Here is a 17105-nt window from a genome sequence, read left to right on the forward strand (position 1 = left end):
TGTGCATTGAATTTATTTAATACACAAGTTTCACAATTTGTTGAATTACTGAAATTAACTTCTCCACAACATTCTAATTTATTTAGATGCACTTGTATATATAGTCCCAAAACTTCATAGACATCAGGTTTAGACTGAATCCATATGAAATGGTTGACTCATAGAGCAAAGGTAAAAGGTCAATTGACCCTCTCCAGCATGCAATGCAACCAGTAAATCAGTGCATAATCAAGCAGATTATTCTGAGCCTGACGAAACACAGAAGAAGAAAACTGTGCCTATTGATCAGCCAGAATGTGTTTGTAAGCACGCACACACACGCACACACACACACACAGTGCAGTATAGAGCAGTTGTGGTCTGTGAGTGATTGAGTGAGTGTGTAAGAGCTCCCTTGTGTCTGACTGCAGAGATAACACACACTTACAACAGTGTGAGGCTGAAAGAGAGAGATGCATGTGTGTTTGTAGCAGCAGATGTCCAGAGGAGCGAGAGAAGTCGTTCAGGTAATTAGATGGACTGAATGTGTGTGTGTTGCATAGGCGCAGTGTGCAGTTCTATCATCTGTAGATGGCTGATGTTATTATGCATGTGATATCTTGTCTGTTGTGACGTAGATTGTCCTCTAAATGGCAGGCCTGGTGTCACCTCATGACTGTGCCGCTGCTATTAGCATACATAAAACCCAGCACACAGACAGGACAGAGAGAGTGTTGAGATGAGAATATGAAATAAGCTGCATCTGAAATACATCTGTAATTAAAGTAAATGGATTTGACTCATTAACGATGTAAAATGGATTGTGAATGTCATTTCTTGTTTGCTCTGTGAAATCATTGAGGTTTTTTTTTTTTCTGTGTTGATTTTCTTTTGAAATGGGAAGTTGCAACAGGACTGCAATTTTAAACAAGTTTAAAACGCATACACTGGGGTTCAAATGTTTGGGCTCAGTAAGATAAAAAAACAATTAAGCAAAGACAAAAGTGACAGTAAAGAAAATGGTATTGTTCCAAAAGAACAATACAATAAAATAAATGCTTCTTTAGAACTTTTTATTCATCAAAAAAAAAAAAATCCTGATAAAATGTATCACAGTTTCCAAAAGAATTTAGAGCAGCGTAACTGCTTTTAACCCTGATAATAATAAATGTTTCCTCCGCAGCAAATCAGCATATCAGAATGATTTCTGAAGGACGCTGAAGACTGGAGTAATGATGCTGAAAATTCAGCTTTGATCATAGGAATAAATTACATTTTAAAATAGAAACCTATTCATTAAAATAGTAATAATATTTTACAGTATTACTGATACCATATTTTAATCAAATAAAAGCAGCTTTGTTGAGCATACATTAAAATAATTACCTAAAAGCCAACTAACATGGACAACATGCCACAAAACTTCATGGGTCTCAAAGTGAATATATGGTCAATTCTGATATTGATGTTAAAGTAAAAAACAAAAAAAAAGTAGTGTTTTACACTGTATGATCCTTATTTTCTCTTCACTCATCACTTTGTCTTTCTATCTCTCAGTTAGATGGAGGAGCGAGAAAGAAGCAGAAGTCGATCTCCAGGCAGGGTCGGCCGGGTGGAGCAGGTGGTGGGGAAATGGCTGCGCCGCTCTCGAGACTCTCTCAGCAGGTGGACTAACCTCACACACACACACACTGACATATAATATTATAATCAGAGCAGAAAAGCGTTTCTTGAAGGCGTTTGTAGGAGAGAAAAGCCTATAAATGTGAAACGGCCTTCATATTTGGAGCTCCAGAACATCACAGGCAGTTCTAATGATGTTTAGATGTAGCCATGGAAGACGGTTGACTTAGGCTCTGTCCCAATTGGTGCTCTTAGCCTTTGTAGTCATCTTTTGATGTAGTGCACACTTTGATGATGCGATGTCGCATGGACTGTGGACGGCACACAGAGCAACCACCAAACCAGTCAGATCTGCCATGTGTGTAACAGACTGTGTGGGGTGAAGCCATCTTTTGGCATCCAGATATAGGGAAAGAACACTAATCAGATCATAGTACTATTTTCCATTAATTAGGGTCACAGGTTTTATGGTTCCTGTATGAGTTATTGGCCTTGGTTTCCAGACGGCCCTACCATAAATTCCAGCTTTGTGAAGCTGACGAGATTCAGTGTTTGTTGAGAGTGGTAGTTATAGAGATTTCGCTGTGGGCTCTTTTTCTTCAGATAATACTTCACTTAATTAATATTTTTATAGAAGATAGTAGATCTTCTCAAACTTCCATCTGCTGTGGGCTTCATTCGTCTTCCATCCGCTGGTATCTCCATCCATGCAACCACACGTTCATCAGACGTTTTAGAGTCTGTCGGTATATAGTGACGTCATTTCATGTGGTCTTTCACTGATTGGATTATGATATTTTGGAATAAAAGTCTCAGTAGTTTAATACTGTAGTTATTAATTTTAGGAATTAGAGAAAATGATAGTTAATGTTATCACATTGGACTAAAACTTATTTACTTTGCTCAAACATGGTCAAAACAGGAACTCTAAATTAGGTAAAGGATTTTTGACTGATTAAAAATACAAATATTTTAAAATGTACACTGCTGTTCAACAGTTTGTGCTTAAGTTTTTAATACTAATATTCAGCAAGCATGCATTAAATAGATCAAAAGGGACAGTAAAGAAAATGATGTCACAAAATAATGTTTTCAAATAAATGATGTAGAAGAAAGAAAAAATATATCATTATTACTACAAAAATATGTTTTCAACATTGATAATAAGAAGTGTTTCTTCATCATCAAATTAGCATATACGAATAATGTCTAAAGGATCATGTGATGCTGAAGACTGGAAGAATGATGTTGAATATTCAGCTTTTCATCACAGGAATACATTTCATTTTACAATATATTCAAATAAAAAAATAGCTATTTTAAATTGCAGTAATATTCCACAATATTACTGATTTTACTGTATTTTTTATTAAATAAATGTATCTCATTGATTCCAAACGTTTGAACAGCAATGTTTATATATGTTTTATAAATTTGGTTTTAAAAATAATACAAACATGCATGTTATTAAAATTTCTAAATTGTAGGCAGTTTATAGTGTCGTACACTAATAGATCAATCAGTACACTCGTATTTGATTTTGAACACAGCCTGAGTGTTTTTATCCGTCTCTCAAAGGGAGCGTATTCTAGGAGGCAGGAGGTCACGCTCTGGGGATTCGGGCCAGCAGAACTTCCCTGTGAAGGTAACTGTGGAGGTGATCAGAGACGCTGTCCTGGACTCCCATGGATTCAGTCTCTCATCACAGCACCCCCTGCTGGTCAGGGACGTCACTCCAGGTACACACACACACACACACACACACACACTTCACGTGGAGTTCGGCTTATGGGAAGCGCTACAGCAGGTTGTTTTTAAACACAGATTATGATCTAAGCGAAGCCAGGTTTGGATACTGTCCTGGCTGTGCGTGAGAAAATGTACCCCGGAGGAAAGAAACAACACACATGGTCCTGTTAAGATCACTTATGTTTCTCTGAGACATCAATAAGATTAAATGGAGACTTCTAAAAAGCTCTGTCCTGCTTCTCAGTTGTTTATCCTGAGAAAAAGCCCCTTATAAGCTCTTCCACTGAATGTTTATGAAGTCAGACTGAATTTTCACCCTCTGTGCTGCTTTGACAGAGATGGTGAAACTGTGAGAAAGGATGTGACACTTGAGCTGGTGTGTGTGAGGTGGCCACCTGCTCCTCTCTCATATATTTAATTCATTATGATGCAGGTGCAAAAGCTCCTTCACAAAAAATATCTCTCTCATTTATTTATTTTTTCTTCCTTCTTCACTTTCTTAATTCTTGTGATATTGTGCCTTGAGATGCTTATGTGCTTTTTCTTTATTTATATATATATATATATATATATATATATATATATATATATATATATATATTAGTGCTGTCAATCGATTAAAAAAAATTAACTAATTAATCGCACATTTTTTTTAAATTAATCGCGATTAATCGCGATTAATCACAATTAAAAGACTGAAACTTTTTGGATATGTAAATGTAAAATGTAAATAATTAATGTAAACTCAAGACAAAGAAACTATTTAAATTCAAAATATGATTGTTTATTGGAATTTTTGTTTAACTTGTAACACAGATTTTCTCATGTAAACAACATACCTGCAATAAACCATCAATATCTAATCAATATATCAAATTAACTGTTGGCTTGAAAGCCATATTTATTACAGAAATAAAAACACAGGCATGTAAGTACCATTTGAATTTCAAAACAATCAATGCCAATAAAAAACAAAAATGATTTCCATGTTGAATTCTAAGTGGACTGCAAAAAAATTCCAAAGTATAGTCATTGCCAGTGCTTTAAGTGGGCCGGTACGCACCAGTATTTAGTACAGCCACTTCCAAATATAGCTCTTGAGCGTACCGCCACCTCTCCGTGCGCCCAGAACGTGCTTGTAGCGTACCGGTACGCTCATTTGGACATCTGTTTTAATAGGTTTTAATCTTTTACCAGCACTGCCGATTTTCAGAGCGCCCTTCACAATGCAAGCTTCCTAATTCATCCCACCCAGAGCAGAAACTACATTACCCATTCACCCTTAAGTTATACAAGTGAATAGCGCATGTGTCGCTTTTCCCACTGTTAAGTGTCAACAACTCAACGTGGCCGGAGAAGGTGTGTGAAACTCGTTGTGAGTTATACTAAAGCAAAATCTTGAGTATTTATTGTCTGATAAACATTAAAAACTGTCTGCGGAGGTTGAGTCGTCCTGCAGCCCCCGCTGGCTGTTCATTGGCTGCAGCATCTTTTTTCTAAGTTCTAAAAAAATACCATAGACGGCAAGGCACAAATTTAGATATTCATTTATCTAATTAATCTATAGCCTATGCACAAAGACAATATGATCTTTTTGTCCCCTTTTTGTTTTAAAGCTTGATGAAGAGAGAGAGCGCAAGTTGCTGCAGCTGCGAGGAGGACAGTGATGCACGCGTACAGGAGTGATTGACAGTTCGCGGCACTGTGTACAAAAAATACTCCGCTACACAATTATTTCGTTATTTTCGTTTAAGCTTATTAACGTTAGCGTTTCAGAAAGGTCTGATTTACGCACTGTTACAGTCATTGTTTTTTTTTGTTTTTTTAAACAATGACATTTGAGTTCATGATTTTAATGTTGCTGTTTCTTGTGGCAGACTAAATGAAGAGTAATTTTTCTTGTGGCAGACTGAAGAGTAATCCGGCAGAGTTTTATACTGAAACTTTCCGTCTAAAAGTACTTCCTTGGTCTTATCCATATTTCTTTGCACGTTGAACACACATAGGCCACAACTGGAAATAAAAAAAACTGCAACCGCGTTAACTGCGTTATTTTTTTTTAACGCGTTAAATATATCAAATTAATCGAATGCGTTAACGCGCAAATTTTGACAGCACTAATATATATATATATATATATATATATATATATATATATATATATATATATATATATATATATAGGTGCGTTGAACCATTGGTCATAGTCGCGTTGGCTTTGAAGCAGCGCTGCACAGACCGATCGGTGTATGACATAAAAGTACTGCGAGAGTGATTCAGAAGCACAAGGAGTCGTCTGCTTTATGAGTCAATGATTCATAAGACATTCATAAAGAACCATTTACTTCATTCCTGAATGAATCAGCCATTTGAACGAATCAAACTAATAAATGAATCGATGGCTTAATCATTAAGACATTTACCACCACCTACTGGCAGTTTATTATTTAGAATATCATTTCATTAAATAAATAATTTCATATTTGCATTGTAATAATAATAAAATTAAGAAAATAAGTTAGTAAGTTATAGTTCACCCAACCAAAAATGACAATTCTGTCATCATTTACTCACATGGTCCAAAAGAGTAAATGTAATAAATTTTATCAAACAAAATATTTCTAGCTGAACCTAACCATTTCTCATACACAAACTCACACTGACACAGGATGATTATATTTATTCTGATTTTGAATTGAAGGTTACTGACATGATCTCACACACATAGAACCAACACATAAAACTATGAAGAAAAACCTAACTAAGACAATATAATCACACTACTGTTGTTTCAAAGGTTCATTTTTGGCTATATTCTAAGGCAATATATATTGCATGTATCCTTGGCAGAGGTCAATCCCAGAATGCACTGCAGTCAGTGCTGTGATAAAAAATGGCGTACAGCCAAAGACATGTTTCTCAAATTCTGAAAAATAGAAATACTTCCATCTAATTAAAGGGGGAGTATTCATGCAATATTAGCGTCTGCTATGTATTTTGATATTTGTTATGCTGAGTTCATGCTAAAATTACTGCAACTCTGAGATTCTGTTCCTCATCCTCTCATGTTCATTAAAGCTACATTTATTTGATCAAAAATACAGTAAAAACAGTGATATTGTAATATTTATTAGTACAGATTAAAATAATTGTTTTCTATGTGAATATATTTTCAAATGTAATTTATTCATGTGATCCAGAGCTGAATTTTCAGCATCGTTACTCCAGTCTTCATCGCCTATTGATCCTTCAGTGGTCTCCTAAGATCAGTGGTAACTAGATTTCAATCATTTATATACATTTTACTCAAATACATTAATTAGCTTTAACATAACTTTAGTGAAATGGTACAAGATAGACATATTAACAGAATAACTCAATGCGATCATGAGGAGATACTATTCATTGTATTAAAAAAAAAAGGTTTAAAAGCAACACGTTGTTTTTTCATGTTTTTACATTTAAATATGTATATTTTCTAACAGAAAAGTTTATCAACACAGACAAACAAGGTGTTTACACTGGGCCGTGTGGCTCGGGGGTAATTGTGACACAATCTTGTATACTACCTACTGTAGCTACATCTATATTAGGTTGTTCATGTTAATTTTTAATCAATAACCTAGAGATAAAATGTATTCTGTATTTTGTTGAAAATCTCTTCTGAGGTGAAATGGTTGTGTTCCTTTTTCACAGGCAGAGAGAGGATCCTACTGAGCATGTGCAGATACAGTCATCGCTCTAGCTTCTTTCTGATTGGAGGAACTGAGTGTGTTATAAATGTCCCCGGTCTCCCCTACTTTTATATTCTTGTGCAAAATGCTGAAGAAAAAATAAAGAGCAGCGGTTAACAAAAGCTCAAATAAAATGTCATATTTAACAGAAATATGTAGTTTAATACCTTAACTGAAGCCACTACTGTTTTAGTTTGTTTTGGATGTAAGGTCACAATAGACAAGATTAAATAAAAAGATATAAAAAATATAAAATTCCAGTTTATAACTTGAACCAAGTTCAAGACAAAAACCTGAACTGTTTTTAGTAGCAAACAATTACCATATTTACACAACCCTGTACACTATTATATTACCGTATAGCATTTTTATCTGAATAAATTATGTTAATTCTGTCTTTTTTTATTGAATCAATGACAATCAAGTTTTTTGTTTTTTTTTTCAAATTGCTTATTATGTCTTCACATTAGGAGAGTAACATAATAATGAATAAAACCCGATTTCAAAAGAAAATAGACAGAGAATGGCAGGCAAGATAGTGTGAGATTGCATGTCAACATCATTGCCCTAGATACACAGACTCAGCTGACATCTTTTTTTAATGTCTTCTAGCAAGTCTGCCCATGAATCACAAGTGATAAATCACTGAATGGATGTTTCCCGCCTTTGTATATAATTCCAAATCTAAATCCGTCACTTGTAAGGTTCCGTTTTAGTCACATTTTAGTCAGGCAGCTGTGTATAAAGACTAGACAGCATGGCAGCACACTGGATCCAGCAACAAAGCTACTGTGTGTGCATTCTTCCACACACACACACACAGTCATTCTGCAGTGCTGACTTCTCTCTTTTTGCAGTAGAAACAGCTGATAAAAGCCCAGTGGGAGAACCTCACAGCCCTGCAGCACATAATTATGTGAAAGGAGAAGGAGAGAGAGAGATCTGGTGGTCGGTTCTAGCAGGGCAGAGAGCCATCAGGGACTAAGGGGATGTTGTCAGGGCAGAAGGGTAGATTGTGTGTGTGTGTGTGTGTGTGTGTGTAGTTTGGCTTGAAGACAAATGAGTGTAAATGGCAGAACAGAGCAGTGCAGAGACAAACAGACTCTCCACCAACAGAAAGCACCAGACGTGATATGAATAATGAATTAACAATGTAACTTCCCCAATCACACTGTTGTGTTGTGAACTATGACTTTTACTTATAGTTAGGGTTAGTGATTTAAACAAACCCATTACACATTCAATGAAAATAACTGTCATGTTTCTTGAGCAGCAAATCAGCGTATTAGAATGACTTCTGAGTGAATCTTGAAGGATCATGGGACTCTGAAGACTGGAGTAGTGATGCTGAAATTCAGCTTTAAAATATGTTCAAAAAGAAAACAGTTATTTTAAATTGAAATATTTCACAATATTACAGCTGTATTTTTGATCAAACTGCAGCCTTGGTGAACATAAGGGACTTAGTCTTTCAAAAACATATTTTAAAAAAAATCTGATCCAGAATTTTTATCTCAGTTTTATCACTATAACTTTTACTTACTTTTACTGAAAGTACACTGGTACAATATGTTGCTCTAAACTATGCAAAAACCTGATTACACACCGTTGTCCATATGCAGCAGTCAAATCAAACAACAGCAAAAGAAGAAGAGTTTGGCCAATCAGAGTTTGTATACCCGAGATGGCTTGAAGAACATCGAGTCACGTGTTTATTGTCTTTATGTTTTATCATTCAAAACGTTTATATCTTATTTTTATTCAGTTACAGCGACAGCTGGATATCTTTGTCCATATTAGTGATTTCCTGGAACATCAGGAGTTTCTACCAAAATGAATAAAACAGACAGATGTGTTTATAGTGCTAAATAACGGCCAATCAATAAAAATAATACTTCTCTCAAAACAATTTTTTCTACAGTGTACAGAAGTGTGCTGGTTTACTTTTTTTTTTTCTAAATAGCATTTTAAATTGCAATAAAATACTCTGATGTGCCGTCACATTAATGGTATTTAAAAAATTGTTCCAAGGTTGGCAGGTCTGTGAGAGGTGTGTTATTTCTCATTGATCAGACTTTGGCTTTAAGAATATAAAACAGACATTGACTTACATTGAAGGTACTGTTCAGCGTGCATGAAACCAGAGTTTTATTTTATTGCTTACACGCACATGTGTGTTTGTATGTGTTTATTTGTAGGAGGCCCAGCAGACGGTCAGCTTTTTCCTGGAGATCAAATCCTAAAAGTGAACCATAAAGCCATAGAAGATCTTTCGCCTGAAAAGGCGGAGCAGATGATTAGGTAAGTGATCGGATTAGAGAAACACAGCTAGAATAACTTTGCTGGGTTGATATTGCTTGCTTGTTTCTTGCCCCACTCATAAATATGATGATGGCATGACCTCATGATTTGGTAGTGTCATTTTTTTTCATATATTATGTTCTGACCTCAGGGATTGCCAGGACCCTGTAACCATGACCATCCTCAGAAATATGGCGGTGTGTACTTTGCTTTCAGTTCATTGTTCAGTCAAATAGTGGTATGGTTGGGGGGGGGGGGGGGGGGGGGTTGTTCTGTTAATGGTTTTATACTTCTAGTCACAATTATTTATATGGCAGTTCATACAATACAGATTGTTTCAAATAAGCATTACAGTGATGAACAAAAAACCTTCAATTATGAAATGACTTAAATTTCATCCTTAAAGCAACTCTACAGAAGACCATATTGTGCAGAAGTGTCATTGTCCAGCTCAGAATTTAGAGAAATGTTTTTTTTTTGTTTGTTTTTTTTGCTTTCAGAATCCTAAGTCTTCATTCATAACAGCTGAGAAGAGAGCCCGTCTGAGAAGAAACCCCATTAAAGTGCGCTTTGCAGAGGAGGTGGTGGTCAACGGACACACTCAGGTAAAGCCACACACATAGTCAACTCTCACACCAACCCTGGTCAGGATTACACTTGGACCAAAAAGGGTATGACGCAGCCTGATTAATAGTTTTGTACTAACCAGCCATGACCATGAGCAGCGGTGCATGACAATACATTTGCTGTTGGTATATTTGTTTTCATCAAAACATGATGACATGCTGCTTTCCCAAGCCTTGTTTCATTGACTGTTTGCAGGGAAACTCTCTTCTCTTCCTGCCCAACGTTTTGAAGGTGTACCTGGAGAACGGCCAGACCAAAGCCTTCAAATTTCACAAGACCACCACTGTCAAGGTTTTAGATTGCGGTTTTCTTTTTTTATTCTTCTGCACACTACATCAGCTTTAGCGTCAACTTCAGTACTATGTGTCCTGTCCAGCGATACTGCAGGAAATCCATCAGTTTTTGTTTGATGTTAACCTTATTTTTGTGAGAGTGTGGTGTGAGGTATAAGTGTTTAGACAGCGTGGTATTAAAGTTGTCTCTGTGTGCAGGATATCGTGTTGACTCTGAAAGAGAAGCTTTCCATTCGATGTATTGAGCATTTTGCACTGGTGCTAGAACAGCAATATAACATCACCAAGCTTCTGCTGCTGCACGAGGAGGAGCTCATACAAAAGGTAACACACTAGCTAACTAGAAGTAGTAATGCTATTAACTTGAATATATTTATTTGCGTACAAACAGTAGCTCAGCTACATTTAAAATCAAGCTACATGTTAAAAAGCAAACGTTTCCAACAATTAACAGAGCATAGCATGTCAGTTACTTAAAGGGTCTTTACTACTGTATTCTTCTGGAATATAAGTCAAGTTTTTTTAATCATCTGAAACCTGCTGCAACCAAGTGTGAGGAGAAATAAAATACATTTATAGAGTGTAGAATGTTTGGAAACATTAAAAAAGACCATTATTTTACTATATTTCTGAATGTAATTACAAAATGTGATTCAGAAGATGCATCTTATCTGTGTTTTTTTTCTCTCAACGATGCAATTTTGACAGTCAGGTGTTACTTATTTTCCAGAAAATATAGTAGTTCAGTTGTGAGTAGCTTGCAACTTGCTATTAAAGTGGTAACACATAAAAAATATGCAGTTCTTCTTTCTTACACCTACTGTGTATAACCATGTATAACTATAAATTCTAAAACATATCTACTTGGACTACAGCCTCGACTTGAGTTTGTAATAATATCATGTTGCTGCTCTTTCAGGTGGTACAGAAGAAGGATTCCCATGACTACAGGTGTCTGTTCAGAGTCTGTTTCATTCCCAGAGACCCAGTGGACCTCCTGCAGGATGATCCTGTAGCCTTTGAGTACCTCTTTCAGCAGGTAACACAATGTGATTATGTAGCGCTAAAAACAAAGCGGTGTAGAAGTAAAGCAAAGCTGTCAGGCTGCTGGGTGTATCAGTGTTATAAAGTGTCATTAAGTTAGGTATTATTACAGTTTATCAAATTATGAATTAAATTTTATTTTAATATATCCCATTTCCATGTTAATTTTGGTTAGTTGTTGTAATTTTGTTGGGTGTTTTTGTCATTTTTGTCACTATCTTTCACAATTTATAAATCAATTCAAATTTTGTTACTTTAGTACATCAAGTAGTGTCAAAAAGCTAGCTGAAATAAAAAAAGGTGAAATGTTATTGTTTTAAGATTTGAATTTCAGTTAATGTTTATTTAATTTCAAGTAAGGAAAATGTTTTATATGGGTTTAGTTAACTATCGTAACCCTGCTGTGTATGTGTGTGTAGAGTGTGGGAGATGTGTTACAGGAACGCTACGCTGTAGAGATGAAATGTAATACAGCGCTGAGACTAGCTGTTTTGCACATGCACGAGAAACTGGCAAGCTGTGGACAGACGACGAGAGCATCTGTTAAGAGCATTGTGTAAGAGCGCACACAAACACACAAAAAAAAAGTACTCATGCTACATGAGAAATGCTACATTTAATGTGTGTGTGTGTGTGTGTGTGTGTGTGTGTGTTTTAGCAAGGAGTTTGGTTTGGAGAGCTTCATCTCTCCCACTCTGCTGAGGAACATGAGAGACAAACACCTGCGGAAAGCTCTCAACCACCACATGAAGAAGATCCAGTCGCTGCTAGAACCACGACAGAAGGTGTGTAGGTCTTTCACAGTTTCAGACAATAAGTATCTTTCAGAAAGCGGTTAACTCTGTGTTCCTATAAACAGAAACTGCACAGTATAAACTGTACACTTGCTTCTAAGGTTTTAAAAATGTATGTGAAATTGTATGCAGCGTAAATGTTTCCAACAATATTATGCTACATTGTTGTCACATTACCTGGCTACATTGCATATTTGATTCAGCCATGTTACAAATAATGGCTGATATAGAATGCATTAGTGCCTAATCAATTTTTCAGCAATGTTGACCCAACTGTTGCACTCTATTACTCCTGGTTCATTTTAAGTCACACTGTGTGTGAGTGCATTGCAAGTCAAGTGTACTGCATTGTGGGATGCAGTATTCTATGCAGTGTGCTCTGGTTATATTCTGCACATTTTAACAAATGTAGTGGACAACTGGGCTTTCTATGTCAACCATATATTTGCATACTGTGCACATTATACATACTATGTACTGCAGCAGTCTAAAGACCACTTTTCTTTTTCCTGTCTTACTTCAGTCATAATGAAGTCTATTTGTTGGTCTTTTCCATTTACTTCTCTCTCACTCTTTCAGGTGATTTCTGTGTCTCAGGCCCGTTTGGCTTATGTGACCCAGATGGCGGAGCTGATTTCATACAGCGGGAGAAGCTACAACGCCACCATGCTGGTGAGAGAGTTGTGTCCATCTGGCACATTCATCACAAATAACAAATGAAATCTGCAACCATTTGTTTTTTGTTTTTGTAGATAATGTTATGCTGGATAAAATCTTTTCAAGCATTCTCCTATTTTTAAAGATGTGAATTTAAGCATGTTATATAAGATGGCTGTTCTAGGGAGCAAGAGATTTGGATACATTAGCAGCATCTCTTGCATAAAAATAAACCTTGAAATGACGTGAAGCCTGAGACTGATTCATTAATAAGGACTGACTCATAAGATTCACACTGGACCATTATAATGATCCTCACTTGATATTATTTATATCCTTTATACATTGATTTATTTCCTTAGTAAGACTGAGTCAGACTGGAGTAAATGTGTGTGATACAGTTGCAGGACAGGGAGTCGTTGGTGACTTTGCTGGTGGGAGCGAGATATGGGATCAGCCAAATCCTAAACCACCAGCTCAACATGATCTCCACCATTATAGACTTCCATTACGTCACCCGAATAGAGGTGCTCTCAGAGTCCGACAGAATCAGCATGCTCAAGATTTACCTGCAGGACATCCAGGTGTGTACACGTCTACCAACAGATTCAAATAAACTAGTTAAACACTCTTCTTCTCTCTCTTTTTATCTGACCATCCTTTTATCCTGCAACTTCCAGCCTATAGCCTTGCTGATGGAATCTGTAGCAGCTAAAGATCTGGCCTGCCTCCTGGCTGGATACTGCAAACTGCTGGTGGACCCCAATATCAATGTGTTCCGCTGGGGACCTAGACCAAAAATGCGACGCATTCCGGCAGAAGAAGGTTTTGAAATAAGGAAGCTTGTTTCATTAAATATGTGGCACAACTTTTTTCTCCTAATAGAAGAATTACATTTAAACTATTTTTTACCAGTTAAAATATTATTTAAGATATCAGTAATCCTATTTTAACTGGTTGCAAGGGCAATATCAGACATCAAATGCCTTTGTTGATATCAGTAAATACTTTGTTGCTAGTAAAAATGAGAATTCCCTAACATCAAGAATTCAGTTGTCACTACTTCAAATGTTTGTTCTAGATATCTGTAATTGTATTTCAACATGTTACATTTGTTCTTTCTGAAATCTGAAAATGTATTTCTGCTATCAAGATAATTTCATCTATCTTAAATGTCTCTTAGTAATAAAAATCATGTCATGATATCAGAAATTAACATTGTTACTAGTGACAATAAAATTATTGATGTCAAAAAAAAAAAAATTCAATTCAGTTGCTGATATCAAGAATAGACATTTGCACTAGTAACCATGCAATTACTGATATGAAATATAAAGGGTTTTACTAATAAGAGTTGTCTTTCTGATATGTGAAATTGGACTAGTAAGAAATCAATTCTTGATATAAACAATTTTGAATGGCATCCTATGGTGACAGTTAACTAGTGAAAATACAATTAAAGGTTTCACGAATTATAGTTGTTACTAAAAATAGCCATTGTTACTGGTAAAAACCCAATTCCAGATATCAAGCATTAGCATTTTAACTAATGGTTAATTGTTGATATCAAGAATGCATACCCCGAGAATGAATAAAAGTCAAAACGGCTTGCCTTAGCCTTGCCAACTAACTGAATTGTATAAGTTAAAATATAAAATTAGCAGCTAATTCAAAATAAAAAATACTAGTACATAAATAATACTTAAATAACATTGATCGGCTGGCTTTGCAGCCCACGATTTGCTACCCAGCACAATGCTGAAAACAAAAACAAACAAAAAAAAACAAGCAATAGACAAAGTTTTGCACACTGCACAAAGTGGTTGCAACTTATGAGGACAAAATATTTCCTCAGATTCAATCAGTGAAAAAAGTACTTTAATGAGAGATGGTATTAGATAGGGGTGGCACGGTTCAACTTTTCAACGGTGCGGTTTGTTTCACATTTTTAGAGTCACTGCTTTTCGGTATGGTTCGGTATGTACGATATGTTTATGGAGAAACTATACTTTCTAATAAAAAAAGAAGACGACTATTCTATCCAACAACAAGCAACAGCACAAATAAATAAAACAGAGTAAAGATAAAAACAATAAACAGTGATTTTTTTAGTAGGTCTAGCATTAGTTTTTAGGTACAGAAATTGAATAAAGTAATCAAATGTAAAACAGCATTGCATATTGGACTGTATAAATGAAAGATTATTATTTATTAAAGTTACAAAAGCTTTTTAATCAAGAGCAGTGAGTGATTTCTTTGTTGTTGCTGTTCAAAGACTGTCACTTTAAGAGAATGCACTGATACAGTAGTCCTACGTTCAGCTGGTGTCTGCTGTAGGATACTTACCAAAACAGGCATTTTGACATAATTTTGTGTTAATTTGTACATTTAAACACAATACTTCAGGTTCAGAGAGATCTTATATTTACGCGAATTCTGAGGCGCGGGTTTGCACGCTTCGGATTAGCGCACGCAAGAGCTCGCGTCCTCTAGCACTTAAATGTTTCAAAGCTTAAATAAGTTTAGTTTAAACACAGATATCAACGTGTGCTGTGCACGCGTGCTATCAGCACCCGGGTGATGCCGGAATAAATGACTGCTAATATTCCAGCATAAGGCATTCACATTGAACAAGAGTGCATGGTTTGTCCAGGGTTTTTTATTTGTATTTTTTAATCGCTGTTATTGTAATGACTGGGAAACCAGAATGCGCATCTATCAACAGAAACACATATTAGCTAAACCCTGTTTGTTTTACGTGTTGTTTATAGCAAACCATATTATAGATGCTTTGTCAGATTTAAGTTGAACCATGCCGAACCGTGTGTGGTGAACCGAACAGTTGTTTTTTTTTTCAGCAAACTGTGCCACCCCTAGGATTAGACTATGGTACTTTGAAATATACTGAAAATCATGAACCACTGTTCTACTATGGGATTTATAGGTTAAATTACATTATACATATTACAATATATTATACTAAATGCTATGTAAGTTATGTTTAATGTGTTTTCTATGTGTAGGGTATGTTTCTCGGTGTGGAAGCGATTCAGAAGACAGTTCAGAGGATGACTACGCTATGGAGGGACTGCTGGACACTCAGCTGTCAGAGGACACTATATCCACTCATACAAATGATGGCACGGAGGAAGGAGAGGAAGCTGAGGGGAGAAGTGAAGCAGAGGCAGAAAAGGTCCGAGTGATTGTAACACATCCCTTTTTAGAGGTCGAAGGAGATGAGGCGAGCAAGAGAGAGTCTGTTGGAGATGAGGATTATGCCATGAGAATTGATTCCCTTTTGGAGACAGGTTGGTACTCAGACCCTCGAGTCAACAGCAGCTTCTCCAGTTTGTCTAGTAACTCGCTAAATGCACTGGAGGAGACTATTAAGGCAACCATTGGTGGACTTGGTCATATGGATGTGTCTCTGGAAGAGAAACCCAGTTCTAGTCTTGGCTCTGGTGCATCGAGTCTGGATGTCCACCACCCTTTCCTCCTGGAGGTGCCAGAGCATTTGGATGAGAGGGACAGTTCAAACAAACTCAGACGACATTCAGACCTGACCTACAATGATTACTCAGTTTTGCGCTTCTCTGAGCTCTCACAAATGTCTGATAGCTTGCCAAGCCCAACTGCGGCCAGTGATGATGCATTGAGTGAGGAGGAGGATGATGATGAAGGAGGAGACAGTGGAAAAGACGGTCGCATTTCCGCCATGTCAGCGGAATTTGAAGCCGTGTTAGCCTCTTCTACTCCTAACAGCATAAATGCTAAATTAGCAGGAATTAACTTTCAGGCACTCCTCACCAGGATTCACAAACATCCAGCATGTAGACAAGAGGGAACCAGCTTCCCACAGAAAAAGACAAATGAAGCTAAACAACAGGGACCATCTTCAAAATTAACAGCACAATATGTGCTGATGAGAGCTGTGTGCACAAATGTCCCTGAAAAATCAAAGGACTCCAGATACAGTTGTTCAGAATCTGAGGATGAATTTTTTGATGCCCAAGATCGATTTACCCCTCCCATCACAGAGAAATGCCTCACAGGTCAGTGAACCGTCTAATTTTACCGCAAAACATCTGTGCATTCCGAAGAAGAATGTTCCAGGTTCAATACAAGTTAAGTTATATCAACAACATTTATAGCATAAAATCCATTACCCATCGAAAAAAAAATTCTCTGTCAACCCCCACCCAACCATAGCTTTGCACTTTGAGGGTTTAAATACAGAAATGTAAAGCTAGTATTTTTGTAGAAGCTCTTTTCCTTTAAAATTTGTATTACATCATCTGTAAATT

At 36.4% G+C, this 17105-nt stretch overlaps 1 protein-coding gene across 3 annotated transcripts in view; it reads left to right on the forward strand.

Annotated features, from left to right (window-relative positions):
• LOC128027689 (FERM and PDZ domain-containing protein 1) overlaps positions 1-17105 on the forward strand; it is a 37182-nt gene that overhangs the window by 13778 nt on the left and 6299 nt on the right. For 2 of the 3 annotated variants that reach the window (XM_052615499.1, XM_052615498.1), the window contains exons 3-16: positions 1537-1644; positions 3181-3341; positions 9284-9386; positions 9538-9583; positions 9887-9991; positions 10209-10304; positions 10505-10630; positions 11226-11345; positions 11770-11906; positions 12009-12135; positions 12724-12816; positions 13203-13385; positions 13482-13626; positions 15825-16853. In XM_052615499.1, coding sequence (XP_052471459.1) covers positions 1541-1644; positions 3181-3341; positions 9284-9386; positions 9538-9583; positions 9887-9991; positions 10209-10304; positions 10505-10630; positions 11226-11345; positions 11770-11906; positions 12009-12135; positions 12724-12816; positions 13203-13385; positions 13482-13626; positions 15825-16853 — 2575 coding nt within the window. In that variant the 5' untranslated portion in view covers positions 1537-1540. Of the gene's footprint in view, positions 1-368; positions 507-1536; positions 1645-3180; positions 3342-9283; positions 9387-9537; positions 9584-9886; positions 9992-10208; positions 10305-10504; positions 10631-11225; positions 11346-11769; positions 11907-12008; positions 12136-12723; positions 12817-13202; positions 13386-13481; positions 13627-15824; positions 16854-17105 lie in introns of those variants that run through there. The other variant, XM_052615500.1, reaches the window with a different exon arrangement.

Source organism: Carassius gibelio, chromosome A14, assembly GCF_023724105.1.
Source record: "Carassius gibelio isolate Cgi1373 ecotype wild population from Czech Republic chromosome A14, carGib1.2-hapl.c, whole genome shotgun sequence".
NCBI lineage: Eukaryota > Metazoa > Chordata > Actinopteri > Cypriniformes > Cyprinidae > Carassius > Carassius gibelio.